Below are 20,627 nucleotides of genomic sequence, written 5' to 3'. Positions count from 1 at the left end.
TTTATTAGACATGCTTTTTATTCATCCAGTATAACAGTTAGTAACATGATAATTGATATAATGGAAGTTCAAAGGTAAAACGATTGACCCCAATTTTTTACCAGTCCTGCTATATATACAAGCATTTTTGACATATAAGTTCATACAAGTTAATCCTAATCCAACAAAACTCATTTACATAATGTGTGCGTAAAATCACGCCGTTCCTCTTCCAACATTTGTATATCGCATTCCTCTTCCTTTTCCTCCTTCTCTTCCGCCTCCTTTTTCTCCTTCTTTGTGTTTCTCCTTCTTTTTTTTCGCGTATTTCATCCTCATCGTCGTTCTTTTTATTACTATTGTTGTTGCTGCATTTTTTTACCTCCTCCTCTTTCTATTGATTTTCTAATATTATATATTTTTTCTTCTTTATTTGATTTTTTTCTCCTAAGAAAAATTATAAGAATACGAAATAAGAAGATGAAGAAGATGAGGAGGATGGAAAAAAAGGGTTTTGAATTATGCAGAACTTATCAGAATAAAAATACACCGAAATATTTTCAAAATACACCGCAATATTTAAATTTCAACGTACACCGAAACGAGAATGGAACATATTCATCACAATAACAATTCAGATTCAGAACTCAAACACTGAAATTTTGCTATAAATGTACAAAAATATTTTCTTTAATCCATTTTTTATTTTTTCTCCTTATTTCTTTCTTTCTTTTAGTTGAATGAATGTGGGTTCATCGTCTTTCAAGTAACTTTATAGCATTATGTGTCTCTTCTTCTTTGTTTGATCTTTTTTTGTTTTTATTCTTGTTAAGAGAGTAAAATAAGAAGAAACTTGGGAAGGTAAAATAAAAAAAAAAAGATGAATAAGAAAAAAAACGATGATGATGATGAAGAGGAAGAGGAAGAGTTTTGATTTATGTAGAACTTATCAAAATAAAAATACATTGAAAGAGTTCCAAAATACACTGCAAGATTTTCAAGATACACTGAAAGTTTTCCAAAATATACCGAAATGAGAATAGAACAGATTCATCACAATAACAATTCAGATTCAGAACTCCTACATTAAAATTTTGCTACAAATGCACAAAAATATTTTCTTTAATGCATTTTTTTCATCTTCTTTTTTTTTTCTTTTAGTTGAATGAATGTAGGTTCATCTTCTTCCAAGTAATTTTACAGTATTATGTGTTTCTTCTTCTTCTTTGTTTGATTTTTTTTATTTTTATTATTGTTAAGAGAATAAAACAAGAAGAAACTTGAGAAGGTAAAACAAGAAAAAAAATATGATGATAATGATAAAGAAGAAGAAGCAGCAGCAGAAGATGAGGAGGAGAAAGAGAAAGAATTTTGAATTATGCAAAACTTATCCGAATAAAAATACACCGAAATATTTTTAAAATAAATACACCTCAATATTTTCAACGTACATCGAAACGAGAATGGAACAGATTCATCACAATAACAATTCAGATTCAGAACTTACATCAAAATTTCGCTACAAATGCACAAAAAAATTTCTTTAATTTTGAATCAGGCAACGTCATCAATATGGCCAAAATTCTACAATAACGATAACAACGATACGTATAAAAAGAAGAAGATAATGACGATGACTATAACGATGATGATCATGATGATGAAGATGATAGAGGAGAAGGAGGAAAAGGAATGAGAAGAAGAAATTCCAATGAAAAAAGAGGAGGAAGAGGAGGAGGTCGTGTTAGTGATGACGATAACGAAAAAGAAAAATAACAAAGAAGAAGAAGAACGTGCAGCATCGGCACAAACAAGAACGTGCGTTCGTGAATATAAATGACTTGTTTCGAAAAATAACTTGTATGTAGAGAATAATTGAATTTTTTATGCGGGAAGCTTGGAATAAAGAGACAAATAATAGTTTCTTTCAAGTATGTACGACATTGCATATTAATGATGTCATTGAAAAACCTACGAAAGATTATCACAATATCAGCCTCATTATCATAGCTCTGGCCACTAACCTTCGATAGCCGTAAAGCGCAACGGAGAGCAGGACGATGGCGAGCAACACGAAGGTGGCGAGACGACAGCAAGCAACTCGAACATGGTGAGACGACGGCGAGCAACTTGAAGCTGCGGGAGAATGAAGGATAGATGCCGAGCCGAGACAGAACATAAGGTTTGGAACAGGCAAAGAGAAAAGCCGCGGACAACCACGGACGGTGATGGTAGAACTGTGGAAGAAGTTAGGGTTTTGATCACTTTTGCTTTGCATTTTCTATCTGTAATGGACGAAACCACCAAGGAGGGGGCTGGGAGTTGGGGGATGGGAGAAGTGGGGAACGCGTATACTTTCTTTTTTTTTTTTAATTTACAAAAGCGGCATCGTTTAGAAAGAATCGGCCGGTTCTTAATCCAATCCAACCAGTCAGTTTCTGACTAGCTTAACGGTTTTTAGTCGATTCTATCCTGGGTGATTTTAGGTATAGGACTTGTTGGGAATAAGTAGTATGACCACAATTCAATCAATCACGTGTCAAATAATTTGTTATTGTTATTATATTAAAATATTAATATAATAACGTCCTTGATTAAATTTAGAGATTTATCATTGTGATAGTGATTATAATATTGAGAGATAAATCTTTTATAATTTAATTTAAATTATTCTTGGTCATAGAATTATTAAAAAGGACATTAATAATCCAAAAAGATCAATATATATATAATGGTCTTAATTGGATGAAGATTAATAGATCTTATTTATTAAATTATATATATATATATGGTGCATATAGAGATATGACCATTGAACTGACTCACTTTGGAAATTCCTAATGGTTATAATTACCGTATATTTGTCAATAGGATATTCTCAAGATGAACATAGTAATAGAGTTTCCTTTGACCTGCAACTATCACAGTAATTAACAATGTATTTATTATACTTTGATTCCGGACACCTAATACCCTAGGGTGCTAGTTGAATGGATATTGGGTATAATTTACATACTTGTAGAATTAATGATTAGTCAATAAGGGATTCGTCAAATCTCGGTAAAGAGTTTGAGCTCTATGATTATAATTACTGAGATGAATAAAACCTTGGCCAAGGGGATTGAATGAATAAAGAAATGAGTTTCTTAAGTCATTCATAGTTCATTATAATAATGGTAACAAGTTAGAGTTTGACAATTAAACCATACTCTAAGAGTTAACTAAGAGCTAAAAAGATGGAAGGAATTATACTTTGTTCTTCTAAGGTTCTTAGTAAAAATATATTACTTCATACTATCGGATCGTTGAGGAGTGTTGCTAGACGCCAACCTTGATTAGTAAATTTAGTATGACTAATTTACTACCCGCTTAGTATTGAACCTATGGGGTCACACACTAACGAGTGTTCTAATCTTTGCTATAGAATTATTTAATTATTATTTTGATTTGATCAAATCAATAATTATATTAATTCAAATTGAATATTATTATATTCTTTGCTAGCACCAAGAATATAATAATAGTATGATAATTGAGAATATTAAATGAGATTTGAGAATAATTAGTTATTCTATTTCTAAATTTGGATGAGATCCTAACTGATTCTGTTTTCAAATTGAGTTATGATATGATTCATAAATTTGAAAGATTCAGATTTAGAATTTCAAGATATGATTTAAATTTGAATTGAGATTCAAATTTAAAAATCAATAACAAATCTCATACTATATATATGTACGTCAAGAGTAGAGGAAAAATGAGAATGAGACGAGAATAACAAGAGTTTTATTCCGTTACCTCTACACACATAAACGTATGTGAGCCTGATTCTTGGAGAAAAATTTTATGGCGTACAAAGAATTGCAAGAGGTTTCTCAATTTAGATCAGATGTCCATTGGTCAAGGAGTTGACAGTAAAGGTTGGTCTCGGTGTGGATACGCATAGCGCCTTCGTACCATCGAAGGAGAAAGTGATTTTTACTAGCGTACACAGGTATTTAGATCTGATCTATATATTGTATATTATTGGAATAAAGTTTAAGCACAAAATAGATCTTTAAGGATTACTTTCTTTTCTTCCGCTGCGTGTTATAAACACATGGTAATCCTTCAGTGATATCAGAGCTTTGACTTTTTTGTGTTTAAATTTTTATTCATATTTTCTCAAAGTTTGTGAATTAATAGGATTAATTCAAATTATTTTTAAGCATGTGATGTATTTTTTTTGGTGACTGAACATAACACAAAGAAAAAATACCTAAGAGAAAGAGTAGCACTCCTCTCTAATAATAATGTCTAAATTATTAGGGGGTTGTAACCACTCTAGGTACACCTGCTTGTTTAAAGCAGCAGTCTTAGCCATTAAATCAGCCGCTCTATTTGCTGTACGCTGAATGAGCACTAAAGTAGCTGTCCAATTGCGCTGAAGCATCTCTTTGATTTTGCCAGCAGATCAGAGTCATTCGTAATCATGCTGGTTGTGCCTCGCGAAACAAGAAGAAATGCATCAAGATTATCAGTTTCACATATGACCTCTTTACACTCGCAATCCCAAGCCATAACAAGCCCTCTCCAAATAGCATGAAGCCCACAAGAGAGAACACTAGAAAGAGGTATACTGGCAGAACAACCTTTCATCCAAATTCCCATGCTGTCTCTAATAATACATCCAAAGCCCGCTAATTGCCCATTTTCAAAAATGCTTGCATCGCAGTTCACTTTACAGACATTCATTGGAGGTGGTTCCCAGTTATATTGCAAAGAGGAAGGAATAATATGTTTTTGGTTGGTAACAAACTTAGAGAAATCGCGAGCAGCATGTTGAACTAAGTGAACAATTTTCTCCTTACTCCATGGATCATCTTGATGGAAGATGTCATTGTTCCTATCCCTCCAAATCCACCAAAAGGCCGCTGCAAAGAGAAACTCATTTTTGTTGAGGTTAGAACGAATCCAAGACACAAAATCCAAACTAGAGTCCTCAGCGGTCATTCCCAAATTTAAGCTAATCCAAATCTGACGAGCTTTTTGGCAAGTCCTAAAGCAGTGGTTAATATCCTCTAGAGCAAGATAACATCGCTGACAAAAATCAGAAGTAGCAAGACCTCTTTGAAACCGGTAACTAGCTGTGGGAACTCCATTGTTAAGACAAAGCCAGAGCAGACACTTTATCTTCTCCGGTATTCTCAAGCGCCAAAGCCAAAGCCAATTTTCATTATCGTTCCAGCCAAATTTCTTCTTCAATAGCCATTCATACCCGCTTTTAGTCGAGTAGGTGAGAGTATTTGAGTTTGTCCAAAACCAACCTGTTTTATCTCCTGCCTGCTTGATAGGATCAAAGAGCATCAAATCAAGTTTAACTTCTTCCGGAATCATTGTGCAAAGAATATCCCACCGCCAATGTCCATGGTACCAGACATCTTCTAGCTTCAAGTGAGAATCAGAGATGTGCACAAAAGGAACCAAAGGAGCTAGCGTTCCACATGGTCGCCAAGCATGATACCAAAAGGATTGAGACATCCTGCCTGTACACCAATCAAAACCATCACGAAGCTTTTCTATTGTCTTATAAATCGCTCGCCAAGTGCTTGAAACATTATTAGAAAAACTGGATGAAAAGCAAGACCTCCCAGATAAATATTTTGCCAACATAATTCTTACCCAAAGCTTATCATTATTATGCAGTAATTGTCAAACAAGCTTTCCTAATAAAGCAAAATTTACACACTGGGTATCTCTAATTCCCAAGCCTCCATATTTTCTTGGAGTGACAACTTTGCTCCACTTGACATAATTTAAGCATCGCTCCCCCACCTTTCCCTTCCACAAGAATTGTCTAAGCACAGAATCAATCTTTTGACAAATCGAAGTAGGAAAAAGAGTCACTTACATCTGATAAATAGGAAGAAAAGAAGCAACATATTTAATTAAGCAAAGCCTGCCTGCTCTGTTAAGGAGCCGACCTTTCCAACTAGCCAGCCTATTCTTGATCTTCTCTAAAGAGTCCGAAAAAATAGACCTAGCAGCTCAAGGATGATTAAGGTTCACCCCCAAGTATTTGCCTAGTTTACTAGTAAAAGGAATATGAGAAACACCAGACAACATTTCCTTCCTTCTATTAGAGATATTTCTAGAACAAATAGCTTTAGATTTTTTAATGTTAACCTTCATACCTGAAGCTTTGCAGAACAACTCCAAGGTGTGCACAACATTCCGAACTTGATTTTTCTTTGCTTTACAAAAAAGGAGGAGGTCATCTGCAAACATCAAGTGAGAAACTCTAGGTCCTCCTCTAGAAACAGCCACACCATCCCAAATACCCTCGTCAACTTGTTTGGAAATGAAGCACGCCAATTTCTCCATGCACAAAACAAATAAATAAGGAGAAATTGGATCTCCTTGCCTGAGCCCTCTGCGAGGTTGGAAGCTGTCCAATCTATTCCCATTCCAAAGGATGGAAAGATTTGAAGCCTGAACACAATTCATTACAAGCCGAATAATTAGAGAAGGAAAGCCAAAAGATTCAAGAGTGTGCTCAAGAAAATTCCAATCAACTCTATCATAAGCCTTTTCTAAATCAATCTTAAAAGCCATAGCTCCTTTTCTAGACTTTGTCCGCTTAAGAAAGTGAAGAACTTCTTGGGCCACAATAATATTATCAGGCGCTCCTCTACCATGTATAAACCCTCCCTGAGTTGGGCTAACAATCTCATCCAAAAAAGGTCGTAATCTATTAACCAGCACTTTAGTCACTAGCTTATAAATTACATTACAAAGGCTTATTGGCCGAAAATCCTTCAATCTAGTTGGAGGGTCGCATTTAGGGATAAGAACAATCAAAGTTTCCAACAAAGAATGGCTTAAAGTCTCCCCTAAGAATGCTTTCTGAACATTATGCCACACCTCATGACCCACTACATCCCAATATTCCTTGAAGAAAAAAACTTGAAAACCATCCGGCCCAGGAGCTTTGAACGAGCTCATATTATCCAGAGCTTCTTTAACCTCCAACATTGTTACTGGTTTAGACAAATTATCACAAGCATCCTGGCTAAGAGATGGCATAGGAATTTCTCCCATGCAATTAACTTCAACAGGCTCAGTAGAGCAAAAAATATTTTTGAAAAAATGAACGACCTCTCTTTGCAAAACTTCCGGATCATCAGACCAGGACCCATCACTGACCAGCAACCCATGAACCTTGTTAGATTTTCTTCTAATGATGGTTTGCATATGGAAAAAGCTAGTATTTCTATCACCATACCGAACCCATTGATCTCTTGACTTCTGGTACCAAAGCAATTCTTCCTGGGCCAAAACTAGATTATACTCAGCTCTCAATTCTTCCTCTTTGTGCTTCAAAATCGGATCATCGTCAGCCTCCATTTTTCGTTGAATACAATTCAAATAAGCCTCCAATTCCCTCTTTTTAATAAAAATATTGCCGAATACCGTAGAGTTGAATTCCAACGAAGCTTCTTGAACCCCCAACAACTTCCTATGGATGCCAAAGTCTGTACTATTCCAAGATTTCTGAACAATGGCCTTGTAATTAGGATGCGTTGCCCATGCCGCTTGGAATCTAAAAGGCCGGTTTCCTTTCTTGATAGGAACTCCTTGACATCGGATAAGTAGGGGACAATGATCAGAGTGGGAACGGCTGAGAACTTCAACAAAAGCTTCTGAAAAAAGAAGACGCCATTCTGCAGTACAGCAAGCTCTATCTAATCTCTTTGCAATTTCTCTGTTTCCTTGAATTTTACGAACCCAAGTAAACCGTCTTCCAGAGGTTGTCAGATCAAAAAGACCACAAGAATCTAGAGTACTTGCAAAGACACTACTGCGAGTCGAATAGTAATTACCCCCCTTCACCTCATGAACACTCAAAATATCATTAAAATCCCCAACCACCACCCATGGGTCCTGAATGCACAAACCAATATCAAGCAGATGACTCCATAATTCTACTCTATTAGTGGCTTGAGGGCTGCCATAAACCGCACTGCAAATCCATCTTCACCCACCACCATCAATTTCCAAAGTTACACATTGATTCATAGCCCAAAGAATTTTACAAGAAAATTTTAAATTAGCAGAGAGGAACCAAATTTCTCCCTTATGTCCAACAGCATCTACAATCCCTACAGGATAATAGCCTAATCTCCCCCAAAATTCTTTCATAGTTTCAAACCCAATATGAGTTTCCACCAAAATAAAAAAAGTTGGTTGAAATTTTCGTACTAACTCCTTACAGTGCACCCGAGACATCTTATTTGACGCTCCCCTTACATTCCAACTAATAATATTTAAATGGTCACAATCCATAAAAATAAATTAAATAATTGGAATTTATAATCATTCTACCTCACGTTGATGGACCCCTGTCTCCAATTGTCTTCTGGTGGACTTGCGTCGCAGAACCATCATTCTTCTGTTGAGGTTGGTTCTCCAAGTTTGTTGTTGCACTAGCTTTATCAAGCTCTTTTTGTACTCGAGAATCCGTTGACAATGCTTCAATAGGTGAGTTTTGAAGCGAAATAGGACGCTGCCTTTTGTGTCCTGCTTTAAAAAAAGGAGTACTCTGATCCTTGAAAGCCACCTGAGTTGTTCCCAAAGAGCCAAGCGTGGATGGAGGATCTTTCTTTTCCTTAGGCTCCACCTTTGCATTTGATAAAGACTTCACCTTTGCATTTGATGAGGATCCAGCATGCATTTTATTAGACCCAAAAGAAAATTTCTTACTCACCAAATTGGAGCATATTGCTACATTGGCTTTTTTTGGCACTACATTGGGGCCTTTACCCACTTTTTCCTTGCCTTTTCTACTAACTGTAACCCATTCATCCTCTTTTGCTTGAGTATCCCTATCCATGCGTGATTCTTGTAAATTATCATGCACAAGACCCGCTGCTCCATGCTTCTCCATAATTGGAATTGATTTGGCATTAATTCCAAATTCAAAAGTTGAATTTTGATTTTTTACTGGGATTTGACTACCTTCTGCCGTTTTCTTATTGTTATCCACCGAAAACAGTGACGGCAAATTTTTCTCCTTCACCATGGTTTCCTTCCCAATGTCATTGTTGTTCTCTTTCGCACATTCTCTTGTTACATGCCCAAAGCAGTTACATTTTTCACAAATTAAATTCAAGTGCTCATATTCTATGTCATACATATGACCATCAACTTGAATCTTTTTTATGACTGGAAGTCCCAAGTTAATTTGCACACATGCTCTTGCATACTTTCCCCTCTCTGCAGACTTGGTGGCTAAATCGATGTGGATCGGTTTACCAATAGCTAACGCAATCATTTTCATGGCTTTCTCTTGATAATAGTTAATGTTTAAACCTGTGATTCTTATCCAAACCATGGTAGATCCAAAAGTGTTTTCACAAGGTCTGAATGAAGAACTCCAAGGTTTAACCGCAACATAACTACCAGTAATCATCCACGGTCCTCCAAGGAGAACTTTTTCTCTATCCTCCAAGAGATCAAATTTAACTAAGAAATAGCCAAAACCGACATCTAGTACCTCATATCCTCCTTTGGTTCTCCAGACTCCTTTAAGCCTGTGCGTGATCGCCGTATAGCTAAAGTTTTTTCCAAGAACTTTGATCACGATGGCATCTTTGTAGGGCTCTGCCAATATCTCCTTTGCTTCTTCAGTGAACGTCACAATTGGTATCTCCGAATCGCCTTGCTTACCAACTACTGTAGCCATTTTATCCCCATCAAGAGAATCAGCAACCTCCAAAGCTCTCCTTGTTGAGACACCCACAACTTTATCTTTGAACGATATCCGCTGACCTTGAATCTTGTTATTGTCTCCTTTAATTCCCTCCTTTTCACTTGATGCATGCCCACCTCCACTCTCCCCCTTATTGCTCTCGCCGGCATGGCCGGCTGTCTCGCTATGTGCCACCCTCGAAGACTCTCCCCCGCTCTCTCCACTCTCCATTTCAAAATTCAAAATTACGTCATTACCTTCTATGTTAGCTAAGCATGTGATGTATTTATTTTCATTGAGATAGTTTTCTAATAAATTAATAGTTAATTTATTTTAATTAGTTAATTGTGATTAAATTATCATTCTTTTAATATAAAAGTTATATTTATAATCAAATATTTTGTTTGATTTTTTTTATTTATTAAATTTTATCGTGATTTTGGTCACAATAAAAGGAATAAGATGCAAAATATCTTTTGTTTGTTTCTTATATATATAAGTGTATATATATTAAAAAGGTCAAATTTGATTTGATAATTTTTTAAGGCTAAACGTTAGTATATGAAAAATCAAATTTTGATTTGATTGATGTGTTTTTAACACTATAATTTTAGAAATTAATTTTTTCTAATATTCTTGATTATAAAGAGACAACCAGGAGTTTTATTTTCAAGATAATAATCAATATATACATTTGATGTATTAGGGATTTTATTTTATATTTTTACCTAGACAACCTAGGAGTATAAAATTTAATCCATGAGTATTGATAAAAAAATCTCTAACAATAGAGATAAATTCTAAAAGTTAGGAAATTACCAAAAAAATAAATTTATCTCTTGTTTACAAGGAGCAACCTGAGAACCAGGAGACTTGTACTCAAAGATAGAGTTTATTTATGCATATGATAATATTAAGGAGAATTAATTTTATACTTGAATCTAGACAACTTAGGGGTATAAAATATAATTCAGTTAAATAATTGTCTGATAACCAGATAATTATTTGGGATTATAATTATATGCGATATAATTTAATCATGTTTATTTGGAATATGTATGAGTAACAACTTGACAACCAAGATACTCATTCATGATTCTAAATAATTTTGTCAGAAATATAGATTTCTTATTTACTTTCATATTTTAGATTTTTAAATATGTCCATCTTTCATATGGCATACTTGAAAGTAATAAATTGGCTACAAATTGAGATCTGTTCTCATGTATGAAAGGGTTATCATGGACATGATAATCCTATTGAAATAATATTGTCTAATAAAATTGGTGATGGAATAGTCCGTACTTGTGAAGTATTTGGAATATTGCTTTACTGCAATATGGGTTGTTTTGACAACCATGAGTTCTAATTTCAAAGACAACCTACTATTTATTATTAAACATCTTAAGACGATGTATGATGCCCAAAGTAAGATAGTATGACTATCAAAGATTTTATTTAAACTAGTAGGAGTACTGGACAATATATTTTGAATTAAACAACTTTAGAAGTTGGAATGCCATTAGGCAAATGGCTTTAGCGAGAATTGTTCTTGCAAGCATTTTTGAAGATTTATTTTGTTACAAACAAAATTTTCCTTAATATGATTAAGGTTTGTGATCTTTTTAGAAAAATTCAACATGAGTATTGAGGATGCGAATCAAAATTGCTCTTAAGGGTTGGTTTGACCAATAATAAAAATATTGAGTATTTTTATTATAAGTGATATAGTCCGAATGTATGAATTTGATATTGAAAATGGAAGAATATGCCATATTTATTGGGATCATATTGTTGATTTACCTGAGGAAGTTGAAGTGGTAGACGTTGTAGATGATAAGCCATGCCCAACTTCAGATACCGTTGAACAACCTACACGACAAGAAATTCCAAGAAGAAGAAGTAAGATAGCAATCCACACAAAGCCTACCCTGAAAAAGTTGTATGTTAAGAAGGCCAATAAAAAAAATAAAATCAACCAAAGTTGCAATGAAACTCAGAACCCAGCATCTCCCAATCCTTCTCCTACAACCCAACCAATGTCACAATCCGAAATCTCAAACGTCAACCGAAACACAACCCAGTAGCAAACTGAAGCAGAAGTTCCACCTCCTAATAGTTCACAGCATGATGGTCAGAATGAAGTGCCTACCTAACAATCTAAGAACAGTCAGAAGAATAGAAGAGTATCGTATAAGAAGCAAGCACCGACTGGTCAAAGGTTTGTTCAATGAGGAAGGAATGAGGCACCAAAGATCTTTGTTCCTCATGTGGAGCTTGATTTCTCTAATTCAGATGATGATAGTGACTACGACCCTGACTACCATCAGTACTAATCTAAAGATTTACACAGTCCAATGTCATCCGATTGTGAGGATGATTATGATAGTGAACAGGGTGTGTGGCCTCAGAAAAATTCAACAGCACCATTTGGCCAAGTTCATCTGGATCTTGGGATGGAGTTTGCTACCATGGATGAGTTTAAGAGATCCGTGAGGAAGTACAATATTCAAAGAGGAAGAAGCATCAAGTTCAGCAGGATTGAGCCTACCAAATGTAAGGCGATTTGTTGTTATCATTTAGGGCTATGTTTATGGTATTGTAATTTAGACATGTACTTCCGTGGTTTGGATTTAGTCGATTAATATTTTGATGTAGACCTCTGTTTTGATGCTTATAGACATAGACATGTTTGCTATTTTGCAAGTTGGAATTGTAGTTTGTTGTTTAAGCCTCTGGCTTCATGACTTGTGTTTCAGTTTGTTGTTAATGACAGATTATCATAGTTATGCTTACTTATTGTTCATAATGAATTAGATCTTCAGTTTGTTTTGTTGCATAGGAATTGTACTAGAAATAAAATTGAACCAACCATTTGTATTAATAACCTTGAAACAATCATTTGTATTCAAATACTGATGGAAATGAAAGTGACAACACAGCCTTCTACTTAGAGGGAATTACAACTACTAATGAAATGTGTTAATAAACAAACACAGAATACATATACTTATCCCTAAGCATACATACTGCATCCATTTTCTAGTGCTCTTTAACTCTTGATTAATCCCATCAATTGTTTGCAACATCTTCTTTATTTTTTTTCTACCTTCCAGTTGCTTTCTTCTGCAGACCTCCATTTTCTTTCTTTACTCTACCCCTGAATCCTGCAATCTCTTCCAGCATCAACAACTTCATCAGTCCAAATGAAATAGTCACACCTCAATTCAGCCTTCTGCATCATGAATTCGACAATAATTTTAACCATTTTGCAGAAAATTCACAACATTTGTCATCATAAACAAAATCAGAATTCATATACCTCCCATAATGGACAACGAAGAAACAATCTTCCAGGGTTCCACTCTGTAGCAGACTCAAGCACCACTGCGTCAAGTCCATGCAGGCACTTGTCATTGTTGTAGTTGAACTTCTTCTTCTTCCTATTTTTTGGCGCAGAAGACGAGTCACCGCAACCACTGGCACAAGCATGAGGTATATTCTTCCTTCATTGAAAGTGTGACATTTTCATACATTAGAGTTTACAAACCCCTGTTACGACAGAAAGGACGAAGATATACAGAGGAAAATGAAGAGAGTGAAGAAAGAATTTTTTTCCACCCTGTGTTAGGGTTCTTATGGTTCGAAGAAATTAGAGAAGGAAGAGGATGAATAGTAGTTTCATTATTCCCTTTTCTTATATTTATTTCAACAAATTTCATAATGAATATTTCTATTTTCCATTGTGTCACATCAAATTGGCCACATCACACAATACCGTGCCACTTGGCTTTTACCACCACCGGAAAAATTATTCAGGCTACGGAAGGGTAGAATTGACAACGGAGTTTTATATTCGTGTGTGCAAATGACTCATTAAAAAATTGAGGAGTACATCTGTCCACCGTGTGAAAATTCGGGTGTATTTTTGTCTATTTTTCCTTTAAAAAAAGATGTAAATTGCAGCTTCTCAAAAAAAGATTTTTTTTTTTATTTTTCTAGTGTTTTTACTTTTACTACTAGAAATTTGCTAAACACATCTTTTTTTTCTATGGTAAAAAATATCTTTTTTCATTAAAATTTTTTTATTAAGATAATGGTGCCCAAACAAGCACTTAATTTAATAAGATTTTTACTTTTTAAAATAGTTTATCAAAGCTAATTTAAGAATTGTAGCATTTATATTTATAGTTTAGTAATATTCACTAACAATAATATGAGAGTAGTTTGCCACAGTAGACAATAACGTCTATATATGTATCTCTATTAGTGAACTATTTTATTAAATGTCATAAAATTATTTATTTCAAAAAGTTTAAGTTAATAGAAAAAGACAATATAAATGATTATATTTTAATATTCTGATATCTCATATCATGAAATCACTCATCCCAAAAATTTAAGCTGATACAAAAAGACAACATGAATAGTTATATTTCTAATGTTATTAACAGAGTTGACGATATGATAATATTTTTATAATTTTAAAATATTAGAAACTTAATAGGACAATTTAAATGTTAAGAACAACTTTAAAACTTATCACAAACATTAGAGATAAAATCAATAATTTACTTTTTTTTTTTAAATTATAGTAACTATTTTTAGTAAATTAAATTAAAAATTAATTTTTAATATGTATAAGTAATAACAATTATACTGAGTAAAATAAATTTTAGATCCCAATAGACAAAATTTTTTTTATTGTGAATGAAATTTAGCACCAATAGTTAATTGAAGGAGAATCTAAATACACTACAACAAGAAAAAGGCATGTCAGCATACTCTTTTATGATGGCGACGATTGGTTAGAGATTTGGTCATATTTTTTCTTGCTATACTTCAAAAGCATGACAAAAAAGTCAATGAACATATTTTTGTGAGGATGACAATTGATTAAAAATTTGGCCATATTTTTAGTATTTAGTAAAAGAAATATTTTTTACCACTTTTAATTATATTTTTAAAGGTAGTTATAAAAGAAATTTGTTATAGCTAGACTACAAGAAATTAATCTCTAAGAGAACAATTTTTCTTGTATTACACTTGGAAAGTGTCTATATTCTATTAATAGGATACACATTTTTTTAGACTTCAAAAAGTGACACATAATAAAAAATATAGCTTTATTGTGTATATAGTCACACTTAACTAATAAGCAAACCAAGATTCTCTTATATTTGTTTAAACGACGAGCGAGTTAGTGTGTGTTTGGATTACGGTATGTAAATAGAGGTTTGTATAAAATTAAGTTTGTAAAATTGATTTTGATTAAAAGTGAGTTGGTATTAACGTGATTTATGTTTGGTAATTCTCATTCAAAATGAATTATAGTAAACTAAATATTGTTTGGATTATATTATTTAAAATCACTTTTAGATGAAAAATTACAAAAACGGACATAAATTTAAATAAGGGTTAAGAACGATTTTGGTCCCTAAGGTAGGGGCTGAAAATTTTGTTCGTTTTCAACTTTTTTTTGCTTATAAAATCATCCCTAAGGTTTAACTTAATTTTAAAATTGTCTTTTTTACCAAAATTTTTAATTTTTATTCCAAAAATGCCCTAAAAGAAAACAGATTGAAGAAGGGGGGATTACCAGGGCAGGGGGAGGGAAGAAGAAAGAGAAAAGGATCACGAGGGGAAGCGGGAAGGGAGGGGGGAGGGAGCCGCCGTCGCTGCCGTTTAGCCGCGTCATCGTACTGGGATCGTCGCCGTCGTTGAGTCACCGTCGCTGACCGTGGAGAGAGAGAGAGAGAGAGAGAGAGAGAGAGAGAGAGAGAGAGAGAGAGAGAGATGCGCCAGCTGAAGGGGAGAGAGAGAGGGATGCGCCGCTGTCGCCACTGCCGCCGGTCCTCGCCCCTCACCGCTCGCTGTTGTTCCTCCCTACTCGTCGCTCTCGTCACTGCTACCCACGTTCTCACCGCTGCTCCACAACCCTCGCCGCCCGTCGCTGTTCCGTTGGTCCTTCCCACTCGCCGTGATGAATTGTGGCTTGTTCTGTAATTTCTGTTGACGTTGCTTGTAGCTGCTGTGGTTGCTTCTTCTTCTTTTGTGAACTGGATTTTTTGTGGAACTTCTGAATTTTTTGTGAACTTTGTTGTGAAATATCTGAATTTTTTGCTTGGTGATTCTGAACTTGTTGTGGAATATCTGAATTTGCTGTGAAATTTGTTCTGAATTTGCTATGAAATATCTGAATATCATGCTCTGTTGATGAATCTCTGCTTTTGATTTGACTTGAATCTGGAATATTGATAGTGCTGAATTTGTTAATTATTGTTCAAAGTGCAAGTTGCTTGAATTTCTTTAAATATTTTGGTTTGTTTTTTATAATATGAAGATGAAGAAGCAGAGCAAGAGAGGAGATGTCAAAATTGTGATAAAGGGTAAGGGTATAAATGTCTGAAAGACGATTTTAAAATTAAGTTAAACCTTAAGAACGATTTTGTAAGCAAAATAAATTTGGGGAGGAAAAAAATTTTCAATCCCTACGTTAGGGACCAAAATCGTACTTAACCCTTTAAATAATTATTTTATGTTATCTTATAATTTTATTTTAAATATCTAAATAAATTTTAAATTTTTTTAGTAATTCATCAATATACTTTTAGCTCATATTTTTAAATATTAATGACTAATTACTAGTCAAAAATAATAAATTATATTCGCCATCTAGCATTTCTCTACATATACTATTCTATTTATTTTTATTGTGCACTCTACTTTCAACATGTATTCTTCAATAATTAATTTTTGTGTCCACCTGACATGATTGATTGTTTTTTGTTATGAAATATTTGTTGTGTCCTCTTAATGGCACTTAACAATGGCTAAATAAAATTTCAGCTATAAATAATAGTCCCTTTTTTTTAATGTATAATAGTATGTTTGATATTTGGTTTTATATCTTTGGTGGTATGGTTAATACGTCTATTAACCGATGTGAAGAAAATCCCATTCAAACATACATTTCATGGAAAATTTAGAAGGTATGTTATTTGGTGATAGAGTATTATGGCCAGGTGATTTAAGAAGTTCAAACTTATTCCGAAAGTAATTGGTCATTTGAATTTTTTGACATTATTATTTTCAAGGAAATACTTGACAAGTAAAATAACTCATAAAAATCAATTTGAATTGATCAAGTTATTAGCTCATTCATCCATTTAAATAAATATTCCACCTTATGTATACAATAATTTATTGACCAATAATAAACCCTTAAATGCAATCCTAATCCATAAAGGATTAATCCTTAACCAATCAGAATATATAATATCGTGAACACCAAAAAAATTAAAAAAGTAACTCATAAAACAAAAAAATAACTCATAAAACATCGGTGGAAACTCATATATAGTTTACCTTTGTATAAAGGTTAATTTGCCATATTCCATATTTTAACTAATACGCTTCTACTATTTGTAAATTGGGTGAGTTGGCAATCTTAACATGAAAATAATGCAATATACTTTCTACCATGTATTACAGTTGTATGAAACGAAATAAAATTATTTCTATGGCTACCCGTAAATTTCCAAAAGCCATCGGTTCATTTACTAATACAATTCAAAATATTAGATATGAATTTTATGAAGCACTCTGAGTAGTTAATACTAATCTCCATACAACTATGTAAGTATACAACAAAATCAGAATACAGATTTCAGTAACCCTTCTAGTAGGGTTATAAATTGGATCGTTAAGGAAATTCTAAGACAATAATAAAAGTCTTAATTTTTAAAATCCGTATACAGTTAACAATCATAATCCAACAGGAAAATTTTTAAGAAAACGACATAAAAAAACAAAATATAAAATCAGGGTCACAAAGAAGCAAAAGCAGAGATTATGGGTCAAAGTGGCAGTTCTAAATTACAGGCTTCAATGTAACTCTGTAACTCAGTAACCTCATTCCCAAGCTTCCTTTATCAGTTACTTTTTATTTTCATTTAGAGGGTTTGGTTACCGATAAAAAGTGAATCTAGCAGAGAAAACATAAATAGCGGAGCCGGAGTACTCGTTCATGAGTATATATGATTTCATATACAATCAATTGAGAGTAGGTCTAAGTCGTTATCAGAAATAAACAAAACATTACCTTAGATGTGAATATTTTTTCAAGTAATAGGTTTAAGTCGTTATCGTGATCCTATATATCAGTCAATGTGTTATTTAGTAAAAATCCTAAAAATCAACATTCGCATCAAACTTCAAAGTTCACAATCGCACCGCATTGTAATTGATATTTTTGGTGTAGCATTTGATTTTGGTTTCTATATTAAAAGATTCATCAAATAAACAAAAAGCAATCCTTAAAAGAAATTCTAATAATCGCAATAGATATAGGCAAATTCCAGAATAATTCAAATGTAAAAAAATAAATAGAAAAAAATTCTTAACTCAGAATAGTAGCAAGAATATTTCAAGCTAATGTAAGTTTTGAGACAGAAATTAAGCATCAAAATATCAAACGTGAGAGACTAATACGGTAAACTACTAGCTCTTACATTTGACGGTTACAAAATAGAGACTACGATAGAATGCCGAGAGAAGAACGCACTACTTGGATCTCTGTCTCATCTTTCGGCGCTTCCTCTTCAACCTCCTCATACGCTTCTTCTTCCACTGCACAAACCAAAGTCCAAATCAAGCGTCAATTTTACTATCAAAGCGTAATTGGAAAATTAAATAAAATAATAAGCGAAGAAACATAGAAGAATGAAGCTCACCTTAGCTCTCATGGTGAACAAAGGGCTGAAGCTGCTTCTTTCCCTCAAGAGAAAAACCCTAATTGACGCAGCTGAGTTATTAACAAGAGGAATAGAAAGTGCGTGAAGCGAGGTTGCGAACTATTTATAGCTAAGAACCCTAAAACGTAAAAGCAACGGTTGTTTTGGGCTTATATGGGCCTTCCTAACTCAATTGGGCCCTAGTTACACGGTTATGCGAAAAACCGTTGCCCATAATATTTACAATATTTACTTTTTGAGAAACATTACATTTCAAGTCCAAAACAAAATAGAAACATTACATTCAATTTGAGTATTTGACTGAAACCGCAGCTGAGGCCTTAATTGATTAATTCAGGTGTCAATTTATATGCTTCTTAATATGTTGCACCCAAGTTTAAATTTTAGCAAATGTGTCAAGTATTGAAAAAGAATCATTTAATATTATGGGCTGATTAATTTGGTTATGGAACTTTTAAGTGTGTTATGCTACGTTATGAGAAAGGGTGGTGCTACATCATAATGTGGGGCAGCTTTTTCTGTTCTTGTAAGGTACAATTCGGATGGTTTGAATTGTTTGTGTGGTATAGTGTTAGTTGCAAATCGGACGGTCCGATTTATAAGGAGGGAAAATTTAAATTTTGGAAGCAGCAAATCGAACCTTTCGTGTTCTAAATTTTTTTTTTAAATTATACGAAAATTAATTCGGAGACTCCGATTTGATTATTATAAAAAAAATTTTGAACTGAAATGGAACATCTCATAGGGTCCGATTTATAGAGATATATGTATATAAAAATTTGTAACTCATAAAGAAGGTAGATAGTGTCTTCTTCCTCATTGTGTTCATCTTCTGCGTCCTTCAACTTCTCCTGGTTCTATTTTCTTTCTCATATGGTTTAAAAAAATTGATAGTGGGGATTTTATTTCTGTTCAGGTTGTTGAGGGAAATGGACGATAGAGTTCTTTTAAAAGTGTATTATTTTGGTCAGATTTTGTTACAAACATCTGAATGAGTAAAATTTATTTGTGACAATCCATTAGATGTTGTTATTCCCTTCACAATCTCATTTGAGTTGCTCAAATGTGTGATATATGAGAAGATTGATTCTGCGATGTCAAGGAAGATATCATGTATTTTATACAGATATCCCATCCCAGTATTTGGTGGATTCGTTCAATTTCAAAGCAAATATATAACCGACGAAGCGAGTATGCAAGAGATGTTTTCAATGTATATTGAAAGTCGTGCCCAAATCTCGTTCATCGAGCTGTACGTTGAATTCGAACAATCTGAGGCCGACCGAAATATTGTACGGAAAGATTACAATAGTGACAGTGAGGAAGAGTTCGAAAGCAATTATGAAGCTGTGGATCCAGATGAAGATGAAAATCAAGGTGACGGCACTACGGCTCCAAATATGACAAACGTGGCAAATGCATTGGCAAATGAAGTGCCGTTCGAGGAGTCATCTTTCATGCGAGTGTTGGATTTGGAAGCCATGCATGCTCCGAAGTTTCCAGATTATATGAGCGCCGGTATGTAGTTGCCTATTTTTATGAGACGGATTAGGACTCTGTAATAATTTATATTGATTGATGGAGCAAATAGTTAAGTGACATGTGAAAGTATATTTAATTAGCATTTGTTTATGTGATATAGTTAAGTGTAGGATATTTTTTGTTAGTTATTGATGGAGCAAATAGTTATGTGACATGTGAAAAGATATTCAATTAGCATTTGTTTATGTGGTTATGTAGTTAAGTGTAGGATAATAAATATTTTTGGTCAGTTATTGAGGTAGTTAATTAGTAATTATTGTTTCTTAGCCAATATTTATTTATGTATTTATGTTTTCCTTTTTTGTTAGGATTGAGATAATAACCTGATCTAGAGTTTAATAATATCATCATAGATATATTGAGTGATGATTTGCCTTTAATAACGGTTATTAAATTTTCATTTGGCTGTCGTCGTGGCAGAAGTCCCTCTTGTTGCAGATGGTGAATTCGCTGTGGGGATGGAATTCAGTTTCAGGGAAGCTGTTATTAGGGCGATGAAAGAGTATGCCATCCGAAGAAGTGTAGACTATTGGGTGTATGAGTCGGAGCCGTTGACATTTTATGCCAAGTGTACACAGTATGGGGGAGGGGTGTGATTGGCTTATCAGGGTTAGCATGAT

General features: G+C 33.8%; 1 protein-coding gene and 1 long non-coding RNA gene across 2 annotated transcripts; both read right to left on the bottom strand.

Moving 5' to 3' along the window:
• Positions 1 to 1,533: 1,533 nt before the first annotated feature.
• Positions 1,534 to 9,940, bottom strand: LOC148550307 (uncharacterized). The gene is made up of 6 exons (XM_088494421.1): positions 8,349 to 9,940; positions 6,753 to 7,993; positions 5,286 to 5,504; positions 4,778 to 5,039; positions 2,004 to 2,115; positions 1,534 to 1,563 (listed from the first exon to the last, which is right to left on the bottom strand). Exons 1-6 carry the CDS (start codon positions 9,938 to 9,940, stop codon positions 1,534 to 1,536), a joined length of 3,456 nt encoding a protein of 1,151 aa, XP_088350547.1.
• An 8,134-nt stretch (positions 9,941 to 18,074) lies between these two features.
• On the bottom strand, positions 18,075 to 18,570 carry LOC110264846 (uncharacterized). The gene is made up of 2 exons (XR_002351105.2): positions 18,445 to 18,570; positions 18,075 to 18,340 (listed from the first exon to the last, which is right to left on the bottom strand). It is a non-coding gene; the product is annotated as an uncharacterized LOC110264846 (long non-coding RNA).
• Positions 18,571 to 20,627: the final 2,057 nt, after the last annotated feature.

This window comes from Arachis ipaensis, chromosome B7, assembly GCF_059453495.1.
Source record: "Arachis ipaensis isolate K30076 ecotype BB chromosome B7, ASM5945349v1, whole genome shotgun sequence".
Classification (NCBI taxonomy): domain Eukaryota; kingdom Viridiplantae; phylum Streptophyta; class Magnoliopsida; order Fabales; family Fabaceae; genus Arachis; species Arachis ipaensis.
Note: the sequence above shows the minus strand (reverse complement) of the source record. Positions and strands in the feature narration are given on the sequence as shown.